Below are 14479 nucleotides of genomic sequence, written 5' to 3'. Positions count from 1 at the left end.
GCGTAAGCAATAACTGGGGCTTTCATGTTGGTTCTGACCTCCCAAGTTAACTTTAGAAAACATTATCTGGCAAATCTGATGTGTAACATTTCAAAGAAAAGAGTTTTCCATCTCAATCCAGGTCTGATTTCTTTACAGATAGAGGACAAAACCCTTTGGGAACCAGCCACTTCTTGGAAGCAAGGTTAAGAGAAATAAACTTTCCTCACCAACAGACTGAACTATCAGCAAAATCTTTTCTGTTAGGAGCATGTGTCTATCCCCACAGGGTCAGGTCAGTGCTCTGTAACTCATCTTGCAAAACTGAAATACAAGTTTTGATGATCAGAGCTGAGTAAGGATCAGACTGGCCTTACACATTTCATTTATACTGACAAAAGTTTTTATTCAAGAAATACTTCCCCTGCATGGTTTCAAGGTAATATGCATCACAAATGATTTGCAATGAAGCTGAATTAATGTCTTCTCTGAGAATCCCCCCAGTGCCCACCTCAGGACTGTATCTGTAACCTCTTAACAGAATAGAAAAGTAATTGTTTGGTTGCCCAATGGAAACACCAGCCTGAATTCCCATGTGCTCTATATTTGAGGACCCTGTCCCTCATCTGCTGCTCTAAACACTGCCTGGGAAGTGGCATGGTGATAAAATGAGCGTAAACATCCCTGGGATTATGAAGTGATTTGAGACCTGCAGCTGATCTCAGACTGGATATGGTTAGGAAATTGGATTAGGAAATTACTTTACCTGGAACTGGACATTAATTGTGGTGTCTCATGCTGGAAACAGGATTCATGCTGAGATGGAAAAATGAAATTTGGATTATGGGGAAACTATAACTTGAGGTCAGTTTAATTTAGATTTCTGTGCCAGAGTGATCTGAGCACAACTCACATTCCTCTCTCCGATGCCTTTTGCTTTCTGGCATCCTGACCTTGCAGTTTGGGCACTACAGCTGAGGGGATGCTCTGATGTCTTCCCAAGCATGGTGTGAGGCAGGGAGCTGCTGGCTGGCAGAACAGAGCAGGGTGGATGCTCACCCCAAGGAATAAAATGCCATCTGCTCCTGCCAGGCGTGTACTGTTGCTGTGCTGGTCTGTTCTCAGCTTGATGTCCAGCAGGAGCTTGCTTAGGGCTATTTTCTTTCAGCCCCGCTCCACCTGCCAGCCAGGGGATGAGGCAGCTGATCCCAACCACGGGCAGCCCCTAAATGACACGAAGGCTCAAGTTATTCCACTTCTGGTGAGCCATTGCTCCCCTTGCAATATCTTGGTAGGGGGGTGACCACCTGGGCTAGGAACAAAACCACTGGGTCTGTAGGCCCCGGGGTGGCTGTGCACCCTGTCTCTTATTGCCACCATCTGAGGCTGGTGGCCAGATTTTCAGAAACTTGGGTCAAAATTTCTCTGGATCCAGGAGCCACGATGAAGTCAGTTTGCTGATTTTGGGTTTGTGTGTGTGTGTGTGTAATGGTCATCAACAGGGATGACATCGGTGTCCTGTGTCATCAGAGGGGATCCCCTCTGGCGGTACCCAGCCCTGCTGGAGAGGCACGGACTGATTTAACCCCCTGGGAGCCAGGGCGTAGTAGCAGCCAGATTTTCCCGAAGAGAGATACACCACAACAGCTCTTCCTCTTTCTGCTCCTCCCTTCCTCTACAGGCCCTGAAGCCATCCACAGGGACAGCTCAGGCTGCGGGAGAGGGAGCAGCCGTGTCCGGAGGAGGCATCGGACTGCACTGCATCGCATTGCATTGCACTGCGCATCCTCCCTCCCTCCCCACCGCCTACTGCTGCAGCCTTCCTCCCTCCATCCCTCCATCCTCCCCCCCTCCCACCCCACATCGCTCCCCCTGCCTCTTTCACTCCTGCATCCATCCCTCCTGCATTCCTCCCTCCTGCATCCCTCCTCCTGCATCCCTCCCTCCACCCCTCCCTCCTTCCCTCCCTCTGCCTGCGCAGCGCCGCGGACATGGCGCTCAGCAATTTCCTCTTCGCTCAGTGCATCTGCTATTTCCTGGCCTTTCTCTTCAGCTTCATCGTGGTGGTGCCACTCTCCGAGAATGGCAACGACTTCCACGGCCGGTGCCTGCTCTTCACCGAGGGCATGTGGCTCAACGCCAACCTGACGGTGGAGCGGCAGCGCTTCACGGTGCAGGAGTGGGGGCCCGAGGCCGCCTGCCGCTTTAGCATCTTCACCGGGCTCCTCTCCCTGCTGCTGGCCACAGTGCAGGCCTGGAGGACCCTCTTCTTCCTCTGCAAAGGGCACGAGGAGTAAGTATCCCTGGGGATAAGCCCGTCCCTCCCGCAGGCTGGGGCACGTGGGAGCAGTCTGGGGGTGAAGCACTGGGCTTTGCCCCATCCAGGTCATCCTGCTGCCCAGAGGGGTTTGGGGAGAGGTGGTGTGTTGCCCGTGTCTGTCTGCACACACACCATGCACTCCCCCAGCTGTGTCCAGGGCCCTCTCCGGAGGATGCTCCCATGCAGAGGTTTGGGGTGGGGGGATCAGATCCACTGCCACACACCCATTGCCCTTTGGCAGTCTTGGTGCAGCATGTGGCCACTCGGCTGCAGTGGGCGTGAAAGGATTTGGGGGCCATGGGCTGATGCTGGAGGCTGGGGCTCGCAGGTGCCTCTTGACCACGGTGCCACTACACATCCATGCCAAGGAAGGCCTTCCCCAGGTGTGCACTGGGCGTGTGAAAAACCCCGAAACAACACGGTTGCGCGTGGGGGGCCAGAAGGGAGAAGTTGGTGGCTGCCCTCTGTTTTTTGTGCTGCCTTTGTTGTGTACATGGCAGCTGTTGCAGACAACAACTATCGCTTGGTTACGGCATGAGAGCAATGCTGAGCGCTCCCTGCAGCGGCTCGGGGCGGCGCTGACAGCTGCTTCCTGTGCTCACACAAACCAAGGGGCATCTGACCACAGCAGGTGCAGTGAGAGGCTTGGTGGGCCAGGCAGCAACTGGGGTGTTCTGTGCTTGCCTCTCTGGTGGCCTGAGAGGGCAGAGAGCCTGGCATGGGTAACCCAGCCTCTGGGTGCTACGGGGCTGGAGGATGCACTGGTGCCTGTCAAAACTAGGTAAATATTTTTCTCATGGATTAGGAACTGTGCCAAGGGTAAATCACTCCTGCCCAGGTCTATTTGGACTAGAGGTCTCTTGAGTAAGGGGCTGTTACATCAGGGCTTGGCAATCCTGGAGACTGGGTAGCAGTTTTGTCTCTCTGGCTCTTTCCAACCACTCTCAAGCTGCCTAACGCTCAAACATGTTGTAGTAAGTATAGACCAGAAACTTATTCCACATTAAAACTTACCTTACACTAAATACAACCACATACTTCTTAGTATCTTTGAATTCAGCTTCCTCAGGTGATCTGTAGAGGGTTAACTGAATCTCAACGCTTTGCAGTTCAGAGCTAGCTAATTTTGATATGAAACCAGCAATAAAAACCCTGTAATGGTGACATTTGAATTAGATGTTTGGCCTGCTTCCAAAAGTGGCTATTAACTTCAAAACTGTTGGGCAGGCCCTTGAAAAGTGTCCCTTTAGGAGCTGCTTTCAGGCTCCTTTGGGAGTTGTATAACACTGTTCATAGCTGCTCCAGGCAAGAAAGGCAGAAGACTGTGGGGTGATGGGGAGCAAAGATGGAGCAAGTTGGGATGATGAGATAACCACAGAAGATCACAGAAGGGTAAAACATGGCAAGATGCTTGGGAACATCAGTTTCTTGGTAAGAAGGAAGGTCTGTCCTGTACCACATCAGTCACTCTATGAAAAGCAGGCAGAGCACACGCTGTCCTGATTTTAGACAGCCATTTTTTAATGCTTCAAATGGGTGCAAAAACATTTCTGTTTGGATGGAGAGATAAATGTGAGCTCCTCACTGTAAATGATAATTGTCTGTTCTCATTAGAGGTGGTTGAGGAAGAACCAGAATGTCATAACAGATGATCCTATTGAGGAGGATCACTGCAACTGCACCAGCTCCAGGGTGAGCCAGCAGAGGCAGTCAGGGTTAGTTAGCACCCTTTGCATCTTTCATGTGCAATGGCTTTGAATGACTGCTGACAGATAGTTATGACTGCTAAAAACACTTCTTAAAAGGGTCTCAGTACCCTATGCCTCAGGGGCCTGGGGCTCTTCAGCTCAGCTGAAGGGTAGAGGTATAACTCAGATACTTCATTGCTAGGATTGCAAAGCAACTTTAAGTGTAAACAGTTACTGTTAAAGGGCATTCACTCAATCTGCAATGCATAGCTTGAAGTTCTAATCTAAGGAGGGAAAATAAGGTGAGCTAGAGAGCCAAATGAGCAGTTTTCTGTCAGGATGCCCTGGCCTGAGGAATCCCAGCACAGGGTGATAGCTACTCTTGCCAGATGCAAATCAGGTGCAAGGCTGAACCCTGCTTTGTCTCTGGAAGGTCACAACCTGGACCATAGAACCTCTTTTGCTGCAGGGTAGGAAATAGAGGGAGGACTAGAGATCCCAGGCTGGTGATGACCCACCGAATAGTCCTGGTAACTGCTCCTTTTCTAGAGCTGTCACTAATTCTGGTGCCAAGTCGGTTTTATTCTGTGAAGAGCTCAAGTCTTTTCTGCCTCTTAGGCCAGCATACCGCTCTAAGGTGCACACAGAGGGTATGTTTTGACTTTAGCAACCCTTGGGATGAAATCCAGGTTAGGTGTGAAGTCATGGCAGGGAACATGCAAACACCTGGTATGCTCATAGCAGCTCTCTCTGTATGGGAGACCCCAGCACACAGCAGGGGTGAGCTGGTTTACTTCACCAAGTCCAGCTAAACCAAAGAGTAGGATTCAGCTTGTTGTTCACCCTGAAGTCAGGTGTCCTGGCACCCAGCACCCACTACAGTCTATAGAGGCACTTCTGGAAGGTGGTTTATTTCACTTCTTTTCAGTCTTGGGGTGGGACAACCGTCACTTTGGAGAGAGCCTAGGCAGCCCCTCTGAAGCCACATCCACCCAGGAACAAACATCCTAACTCTGCTGATAATTGCTTCCTCATATTATTTTAAGGAAGTCCTCCTGAGGTCACAAATGAATCATGTATAACCTGTAGAAATAAGGATTGTCCAGCTCAGAACCTTCCAGAACTCAAACACTCATTTTAAAAGCCTCTTGGATTTCATTTAATGAGCAACCAGGGGAAAAAAAGAGACTGAGGGTGTTTTTTGTTCTCTGGGGTGGGTAGCTTCCTTCTATCACTAGCATAATAAGTGGCACTGGTGAGAAATTTGTCATATTCATCTTTACCACATACTCTGAATAGGATGACCTGCCTCCTGGAGCTGCCAGTGTTTCTCCAACCTGGAGCAGATGTCCAGTTTTTAGATAATATGACATTCCAAGGTGTCCTATTCTAAACAGCCACTTAGAGCAGTTTCAAGTAGAGAAGGGCTTTGCCAGATGACTGGGATTAGAAAGTTTTCACAGCTAGAATTCAGTTGAGGACTTAAACAGTGAGACTGGAAAAATGAGTGAATGATTCCATGGCCTTATGGGAAGTCTGTAAGCATCCCACCCCATCCCACTCCAAACACAGCACGTGCCGAGGGCAGGCCCTGGTTGGGCAGACTTAATGGGGCTGAGGTAAATTGATATTCAGCTGGCAGACATAGCATACTGACACCAAAGCCACAGAAATCCCAGGAGAAGCTGGGCCTGCTCTGCAAATTGCCCATAAAACTGAGATTGGTGTCCTATGATGGCAGTACCTTGTGTTACATTGCTTAAAATGATTATAGCTATCAGTACAGTGTTTTTATTTTTAGTTTCCCTCTCCTTAGCAATTTTTGTCCCAATTATCACTTAAGTCACAAAATAATTTTAGCTCCAGTTACTACATAATTTGAGCTAATGACATTTATTTTAACAATGGTGATTTTCATCATTACAGCTAATGAAAGCCACACTGAGTATGAACAATCACCACTTAGTATATAAAGCCACATCCTCTTATGGTTAAAAAAGAAATCAAGATCAAAACCATTTGCAGACGAAGGTAGCGTGACTCAAAATCAAGTCCCTAGTGTTTTAGTGTATTAGGTGTTCTTAATTAAAGAAGATGTGTTTCAAATGGAAGCTGATATCTTTGTGCCCACTCTATGCTGCTTACAGAGACTGCTGATGTTGTGTTTCAGCTGTTTATGAGTTACATTTTTCTTCCTTTTTATTACAGCTCTTTCTTTTACGCCTTCCTGAATCTGCTGATCAGCGCCTTTGTGGTGTTCATCACATTTATTGCCAGCACTATAGTGAGTGTAGGATTTAACATGTGGTGTGATGCAATTACTGAAAAAGGAAGCATGCCAAATAGGTTAGTATTGAAGAATACATTTTCTTCCTTCTCTTTTTTTTCATATAGGCACAATTGAACTGTGGTGGTACAAAGTGTAGTTATTACACGCAAGGTGAGCAAGGGGGAGAAGGCATCTGTAATATGAAAATCCAGTTTTTTTCACGTGGAACAAAAAAAAGCAAATTGAACTTTTTTTTTGGTTTATTTAGAAGCCCACAAAGAAAAGTGTTTCCATTGTATTTTGTGGTCTCTGAATCATGATCATATGAAAAAGAAATCCATTATGTTAAAATTTTTTATTTCCAAAGGAATGCTGGATTTGAAGTTTTTCTAAGAATGGGGGGAATGTGGCCTTGTGAGCAGGGCAGGGGGCTGGGGGCCAGGGCTCCTGGCCTGCAGTCTGGGTTCTGCCCCCAACCCACTGTGTGACACCATGCAAGTCACTTATCCTGCCTGTGCCACAGCTCATCATCAGACAAAAAATTTGGGGTAGAGATCCTGGCCTTGTAGTGGTGCTGTGGATGCCCTGAGAGCCACAGAATGGAAAGCACTTTCTAAGTGCAAAGTACAGATGCCTGATGCTTTCTTACAGTCACAAAACTTACAGCTCCTAAAATGGCCCACTGTATCCCACAATGCTTATACTCCTTATAGGAAACATGATAAGCTGAGGAAGATTTGCTCCTATCAAACAAATAATGATGAAGAGAGAAGAAAAGGTGACATTTTATGTCATATGATATTGGATAAATGTACTACTTAAAGCATACATTTATGTTGCACATTGTCATATGTTGTAAAATGCCATAGTGAATGTTCTGTTTAGGGCTGCAACGATTAATCGAATTATTCGAATATTCGGTTAAAAATTCGATTACAAAAATCATCTAATCGAATATTCGGGTAAGAACCCAAGATGACCGACAGCACTGAAAAGGAGAGAGAAGAGGCTGCAGAAATCAACCAAGAGATAGAATGACAACCTCAAAATCCTGGGATTTTTTTCACACCAATAATGGTCCAAGTTATTTGTAAAATCTGTAGGCAGCCTCTATCTTACCATCAGAGTATCATCTCCTTGCTGGAGCATCCGAAACAAAAACACAATTCCTTCTTCTGAGGCTTTTCCTGATGAAGTCAAAAGGTAACAGAGGATCATACACTTTGTTTCATAACAAGCAACCTGGGGTGATGCCAGGGGCAAATCTGTGGGAGGTGAGGGGGTAGTGGGAAAGAGGGATTTAAGAATGCTGTGTTCATAGTAACTATTACAATTCCACTTATGGAAGATTTGTGTTATCACTTACATAATTACACTTTTTTCTTTTTTTGTAAAAGAAAGTAATTTTTGTCTTAGTTTTAGAGAAGATCAGCAAACAACCTGATTATCGCAATAACTTAAATATCCTTCAATAGAATTGCTATTGTGACTGTTCAAAATACGTTTAATATGTTGTTTCATTTTATATTTGGTTTACCTGGAATCTCTTAAATAATTTTCTTCTTTTGCTTTGCCCTTCCAAATGCCTTTCTGGGTAGCTGTGAAGAATTGCAGGATATAGATCTTGAGCTGAACTTGGAAAACTCTGCTTTCTATGACCAGTTTGCTATTGCACAGGTAGGTCAGACTAAGTCATGGTTCTATTCCAGTTCATTTGCCATTTGCTTATTGACCCGGGATTGCTGGAGCTGAACTACCATTCCTTGGAAATCAATGGGAATGTTTCCACTGACTTCATTAAGTGCTGAATCAGAATGATAGTGATGGGCACATTTGCATTTTAAGTTCAAAATAGACAGTTTTGAATACAGACATGTCAAAGCCTCACCCTGATCTTGTTAATCATGACAGAAAACTCATTGCTTATCCAAAGGATGAGGTCTGCAAAAGTTGCAGCACTCTGGTGTCCTGGTTCACTTCATTACTGTTCAAAATAATTTCTGACCTGCACCACATCATGGGGTTCCTAGTTTTGCCTTCCTTGAGTTCAGCTGGGATCAGTTGAGCTATATAAGTATCAGACCATTGGAAATAATCAAATATTAATTCATTTAGGTAGGGTTGTTTTCTGATGGATCCATGAAAATTAGACCTCTAAAGCTATCAGACCTTTCTGTTGAATATTCTAGCTTTAAGTCAATGATCAGAGTCAGTGAACACTGGGATGTGAGCACATACTAATTTTGCAGGGACAGTAGTCCCATCCCTGCAGGGCTGCACCCTTACAAAGGCTCATGTTGTCCCACATGGAAAGAGGCATTAGCCTGCCTGGAGCATTCTTTGAAGGTAACTCTGCCTCTTGGACATGAGCCAGTTTTGTGTCTTCCTTGCCGGCATTGGCATCTAGAAGCCCAGCTCAGGCATATCTGCATTTAGGAAAGCAATATGCCATAAAAGTGACTCCTTTATATGAAGAACTTAGGACCTCTCTGGGTTTAACTTGGTGTGACTCCATGGGTTTTGGTCCAGCTGAGGTTTTGATAATCACCCGGACAGCTGACTTTGTTTCTACAATACTGTACTGACCTCTTTATGATTTCTTTCCTTCTCTAGTTTGGTCTCTGGGCTGCCTGGCTGACTTGGCTGGCAATTACCATTCTGGCTTTCCTGAAGGTTTATCACAACTACAGACAGGAGGACCTGCTAGATAGCCTGATCCATGAGAAGGAGCTGTTGCTAGGAAGATCCCCTTCACGATCCTCTTTGCAAGATGACAAAAGTGGCATGATCTAAAATGTAAGAAAACTTCCAGGGCAGGATCTAGATTTTATTATTCAGTAGTGTGAGCTGAAGATGAGTCAGGGTATTGAGCGTGTGAGATATTTTCTTTTCCTGAGATGAAATGTACTTGTGAATCACTCACTTCCCCCATGAGAAATTGTTGGCAGAAATACTTATATTAGGATAAAGAGAATGAACTGCCCTATGTGCCTTTGGCACAGCAAACTTTCTGTCCTGTGCAGGCATGATCTGTAACCTGCCCTTGCCAGCAGAGCTCCCATGTGCCATTGCTGGCTTTTGGGACAGGGGCCATTTTTGAGGACTGAGCTGGCAAGACCAGGCTACAGCGTCCAGGCTATTTCTTCAAACTGTTCTTCAACAGGAATGGTAACTGGAGCTGCATTCAGTCCCTCTTCTCTTCCTCCTCCATTTTGCCAGTGAAGCTGCCCCTGTTCTGTGTTTGTCCTGGGAAGTTGCAGCTCTGGTTTGGGTGCAGGCTCTCGCTGTCTCTGCTTTCACTGTCAATGGCCGCAGTGCTGACAAATATGTTGCTCCTGCTCTGGTTTTATTTAGAACATACAGACCTGTGTTCCAGACTTGGTATTTAATATTGGACAGTGTTAATGAATTCCACAAAACCCGTATATTATTGCAGCATCTGTCAAAAACTGTGTATAATATAGGAGGATGGTGGAGACCTTTTGTGGTTTTATTTCTTCTTAGATTTTGGCATGACCAGCATTTATGATGACTCCTGAAGTGAAGTGTAGCTAGCAATTGCTGAAGCTTGCATACTAAGAAATTAAGCTGAATAGATAGTATTAATGCTTGTGCATTTATAAATGTAACTTGGTCCCTAACATTGTATACTATTCTGTTCTGAGTATTAGAATTTCTTTGTGATATTTATTTCATAACAGGTATGCAAAATTACTGTGAGCATTTGCAGTGTAGGTTTCTATATATAAACATAGTGAGGAGTTCAAGCAGCTGAGTTATTTTATAGGTAGTTCAGTGCTGAATGGGTCCATTCTCCCCTCTCACGGGCAGGAGTTCCAGGGCAGATGAATTTTGCTGTGAAAAGGAAGAAGAATTGCTATTTACACAAAGCTCACTGGTGACTGTGTTGTGCTTTCAGTTTTGCTTGGCCAGCGCTTCCACAAATCTAGTGGATGTTGAGATCAGAGGTAGATCTGATAATTAAGAAGAGTAACTCAGAGGAGGGGGATTTGCATGGCAGAGAAGTTGTACTAGAATTAAGCATTTATCCCCAGGTACACATTACACTGAAGACCCCAAATCGGCAGAAAACTTAAGCAAACAACTAAGTTTGGACTGAAGAAGATTTTTTTGGGAGTACAGTGACACTGCCTGCGGTACCTGTGTTTGAGTTGAGGCTGAATTTATTGCAACAGAAGTGCAAACTGCACACGATTATATGACCTGGTAAATCAGAATGAGGGGAGAGAAGACAGCAGGCTTCTACCATATCAGAGCTCAAGCCTGCAGTTAGCACAACCATGCAGATTTACTGTTGTCTTCTGGGGACTCTCTGATGCTTAGTTAAGTACCAGCTTAAGCATTTCATTGAAACAGAATTTGATGTCATGACAAATCCCCCAATTATTAAGCATTTTAGGGCATAAAATCTGACATTGTATTTAACTGCCAAAATGTTCTCATAGGTTTAGAGAAAAAACCCTCCATGGGCTATAAGCAGTGAGCCAGCCCTGTGAACATTGCTTATAACCCCAGCTGGCCACAGCTCTCTGGAGAGAGGTCTTGCTCTTCAGCATGATTTCTGCCCACAAGAGAATGCACTTGCTTTGAAAGCTTTGCAGCAGTGGCATTTTTGTAGTTGGGAGTTGACATCAGAGGAGGCTCCTGGAGAGGGAATCAGAGATCAAGTTAATTAATAACAATTTAAAATTCAGATATCAGGACTGTTGGAGTGCCTTTTTTTTTTAATTCATTCGGTCGAATAGTTTGGATATTAAGAAAAATCTCTTCACTGAAAGGGCTGTCAAGCACCGGAGAAGGCTGCCCAGGGAACCAGTGGAGTCACTGTCCCTGGATGTATTTAAAAGAAGTGGAGATGTGGCACTGAGCAACGTGGTTTAGTGGTGGCCTCGGCAGTGCCAGGGTAATGGTTTTACTGGATGATCCTAGTGGTCCTTTTCAATCTAAATTACTCTGTCTCTAGTCAGAGATACACTGTTGCAAGTACCTGAGCCCATTGCCAAGGAATGACCTTCTTCTTATTCTGAAGAGCTTGAGTCTTGTAAGTTAGCCTGTTTGCTATGTTTCTCCAGTTTCTCCAGCTGTAAAAAGCAGTCTCACTTTGACTCAGCAGTGATGTCTCTTCCCAAAAATTACTTCAGTGCATGCCTTACTCCTTGTATGGAACCATGCTGCTGCTTTGTATAATATATTTTATGTGTGTGCCAAATCAGGCTTAGGCTGAAGTAACATGTGGGTTGGGACCACTGTTCCTGCTGTTGCCTGAGGGTTTGAAGAACCTTGAGGCAGAAGATAACAAGTGTCTTGTGATTCTTGCTCTGAGGTACCAGGGCTTGAGCCTTGTCTCTGGTTCTGAAAGAGAGGATGCTGCTTACGGGCAAGGTTGTCTGGAGCTCATGCTCCCTTCTACCTCTCCTGTCTCAAGGTCTTTTTCCTCCTTTCCACCACCATGAGAAGCAGCAAACACTGGTCCTGGGGTTGGAGTTGCCATGCAAAATGAAAAGAGGCTGAAGCTCTTCTATGAGTCCCACATGACTCTCAGTCTGTTTTTCACGGCTTCCCTGCCTTGACCAGGTGGGGTGAGGCTGGTACCCACTTGCAAGAATCAGTGATGCTTGAAAGCAAAGCTGTTTTTGATGGAAGCCCCTGTGTGGGTCAGAAGGCAGAACATGTAGTGAGAAACTCTCTGGCTGACCTGAGGGGAGGAAGGCTATCCTGCAACTCCCAGTTATTGGACTCACTTGGTGTTTTTTATTTGACTGAGTTTTCTGCAACTTCTTCTAAAGCTTGGACACTCAGGCCAAGCTGGTGATGCCAGGCTGAATATGTGTTAGAATTGTGGTATAATTTATGCACACATACATACCTACCTATGCTCTCTCTCATGCACTTCTCTCTTTTGTACGTCTGATGTCTCCTTTTAGTCATCCATTGCCAGCCAGCACATTGTGGGGCTGAGTCAAATGTTGCATTTCTGTGACATTTCAATACTTTTAATTTGCCATGCCCAAAGGCAGGCCTCTAGGAACTCTCTGTCAAGAGTTGTATTCAAAGAACTAGAACACTGTGTGGTACTTATATTTGTATTTATTTATTGTCACATGGTGGAAGGGGAAAAAGTTTAGTGGCCTTTCCAGGGCACCAGGATGTTGCCACACAGTTATTCTGTTGTATCAAATATATTGCCTGGCTACCATCTGTGGTTAAATTCCCCACCAATTCCCTGCCAGCAGTCCTCATTGAGTTAGAAGAATCTAAGCTAAGAAGTGTTATCTGAGCTTTTAGATCAATGCTGTTTATTACCATTTTTTATAATGGGGAAACAATTGCAGCCACCTTTTGGAACAGAACTTCCTCATGAGTGCATTAATGCTCAAAACATCTTATCCCATTAACTCATGAAGCATCTTTCAGCTGGGAAATTTCAGTAAGAATCCCAAAAATAAGAGCATGATGATTTACTGTAAAGATTGAAGGACACATTCCTGCTATAGCAGCGATTCTATGGTCCCTTAAAAAAGGGGTTGTTAGAATAACCAGGGATGAATGACTGAGTGTACAGACCTTGTCATGAAGGCATTCTGTGTGTACAATGTACACAGGTAAGTGCCAGAAATAGTTCCACTGCTCTTCTGTGATGTGGATATAGGCTCTTATCTTAACAGGCAGCTTAGGCTGGAGTAGTTGTTCGGATGCCTTAAATTTCTACACTTCCTTTTACTTACTTAGCATTAGGACTTGTGCAATGACAATGGTTATGATTCCATATATGTGAGCAGAGTAGGAAAGCACCAGCCAGTGCAGAACCTCCCAAAGGCTGAGATGAGTTTCTGATGCAGGTTTGCGGGTGTTTTAATTCCTCCCCTATATCTGAGTAATGTCCTGCTGTTAGCCTAAATTAGTCCAGTTAGGAACAGAGTCAGATTTCCCTTCAAGGCTTCACTCCCAGTATGGAACACTGTTGATTTAACCTGTGTAGTGTTCAGGATGGAAGGAGAGTTGCAAGGAAGAGGAGCTCACACTTTACAGTCATGTTGCACACAAACCTGGTATTGGGTGTTTGTAGGTTTTGTCATCTCCATTCTCCAAAGCCTTCAGAAACATATTGCAGGTAAAATCATTCTTACCATTTAAATTTTAACTTTAATAAAAATCCAGACAGCAATTTAAACTGGAAAGACTGACACTATTTGTGAAAAACTAATCTGAATATGAGAAAACTTTTGTTTTTTCTTCTATACCGATGACCCGAGTATCTTTGAGCAAATGAGAATCCTGGCTGTGTTCAGATCCTAAATTTTTGCCTCAGACCGTTTCCTTTGTTGATGGAAATATCCCACTTTTATCTCTTGGAATGTTTGCTTTGGAGACCACAAATGTCCTGTCCTTTTGGTTGGCCAATCTGGGAGGAGAGGAAGGTTTCACCTGCTGTGACAAAATGCTCATGTAACTTCATAAGCACAGAAATTGTTTTAGAACTATTTCTGTTCATGGCACTAAAGCCTTGAAGTATATGCTTCTATTTCTGTCCTCCATAAGAAGGAGGAAAACTATCCTGAGTTGTATTTTAGTACTCACAGATACGCATCTAAATGGTATTTTTTTATGGTTTTTTTTAATGGCAAAATTTAACTCAGTGATTTATGAAGTTAAGAACTGCATAGAAGGCAGCACTTTGATGCTCTCCTGATGTAGCAGGGAGCTGCACTCTCTCAGAAAACTTAACATTTGATTCTCAGAGGTTAGAATAAAATGTACTCAATATATAGGAAGTGCTGCTTATTTCAGTGCAGGCACTTAATGAACAGTGTCTTTCCAATCGGTTGTCGGGAAGAGTATTAACAGCCATGCTTTCTCTTTAGTTTTTTTGTTCATGCCAAAGAGTGTAATTGAGCTGCTATTGCAAACATAGATTAATGTGAATGTATTCATCTGACTGCTTAAAGTTCTCTACCTCTCATAGCTACTATAACTGCTTATTGCACACAGTAGAGAAAAAAACCTGAATCCATGTGGGAGCCTAAATCCCATTTCCATAGACAGCTAAAGGATTTAGGATTTAATGCTTATTAGCTGCCTGTAAGATCCTCATTGCTGAAAAATGGGCATAAGTACCCAAGAAGTGCTGTGTGAATAGCCCTTTGCATTGATTGAATAATTATTTCATTTTGGTTTGGGATATTTTAATTTATTTTTTTCTCA

General features: G+C 44.3%; 1 protein-coding gene across 1 annotated transcript; it reads left to right on the top strand.

Moving 5' to 3' along the window:
* Positions 1-1970: 1970 nt before the first annotated feature.
* TMEM179 (transmembrane protein 179) lies at positions 1971-9166 on the top strand. Its single transcript, XM_069016034.1, has 4 exons — positions 1971-2272; positions 6196-6333; positions 7855-7933; positions 8870-9166. Exons 1-4 carry the CDS (start codon positions 1971-1973, stop codon positions 9047-9049), a joined length of 699 nt encoding a protein of 232 aa, XP_068872135.1. The 3' UTR covers positions 9050-9166.
* The last annotated feature ends 5313 nt before the right edge of the window (positions 9167-14479 follow it).

Source organism: Aphelocoma coerulescens, chromosome 5, assembly GCF_041296385.1.
Source record: "Aphelocoma coerulescens isolate FSJ_1873_10779 chromosome 5, UR_Acoe_1.0, whole genome shotgun sequence".
Classification (NCBI taxonomy): Eukaryota; Metazoa; Chordata; class Aves; order Passeriformes; family Corvidae; genus Aphelocoma; species Aphelocoma coerulescens.
Note: the sequence above shows the minus strand (reverse complement) of the source record. Positions and strands in the feature narration are given on the sequence as shown.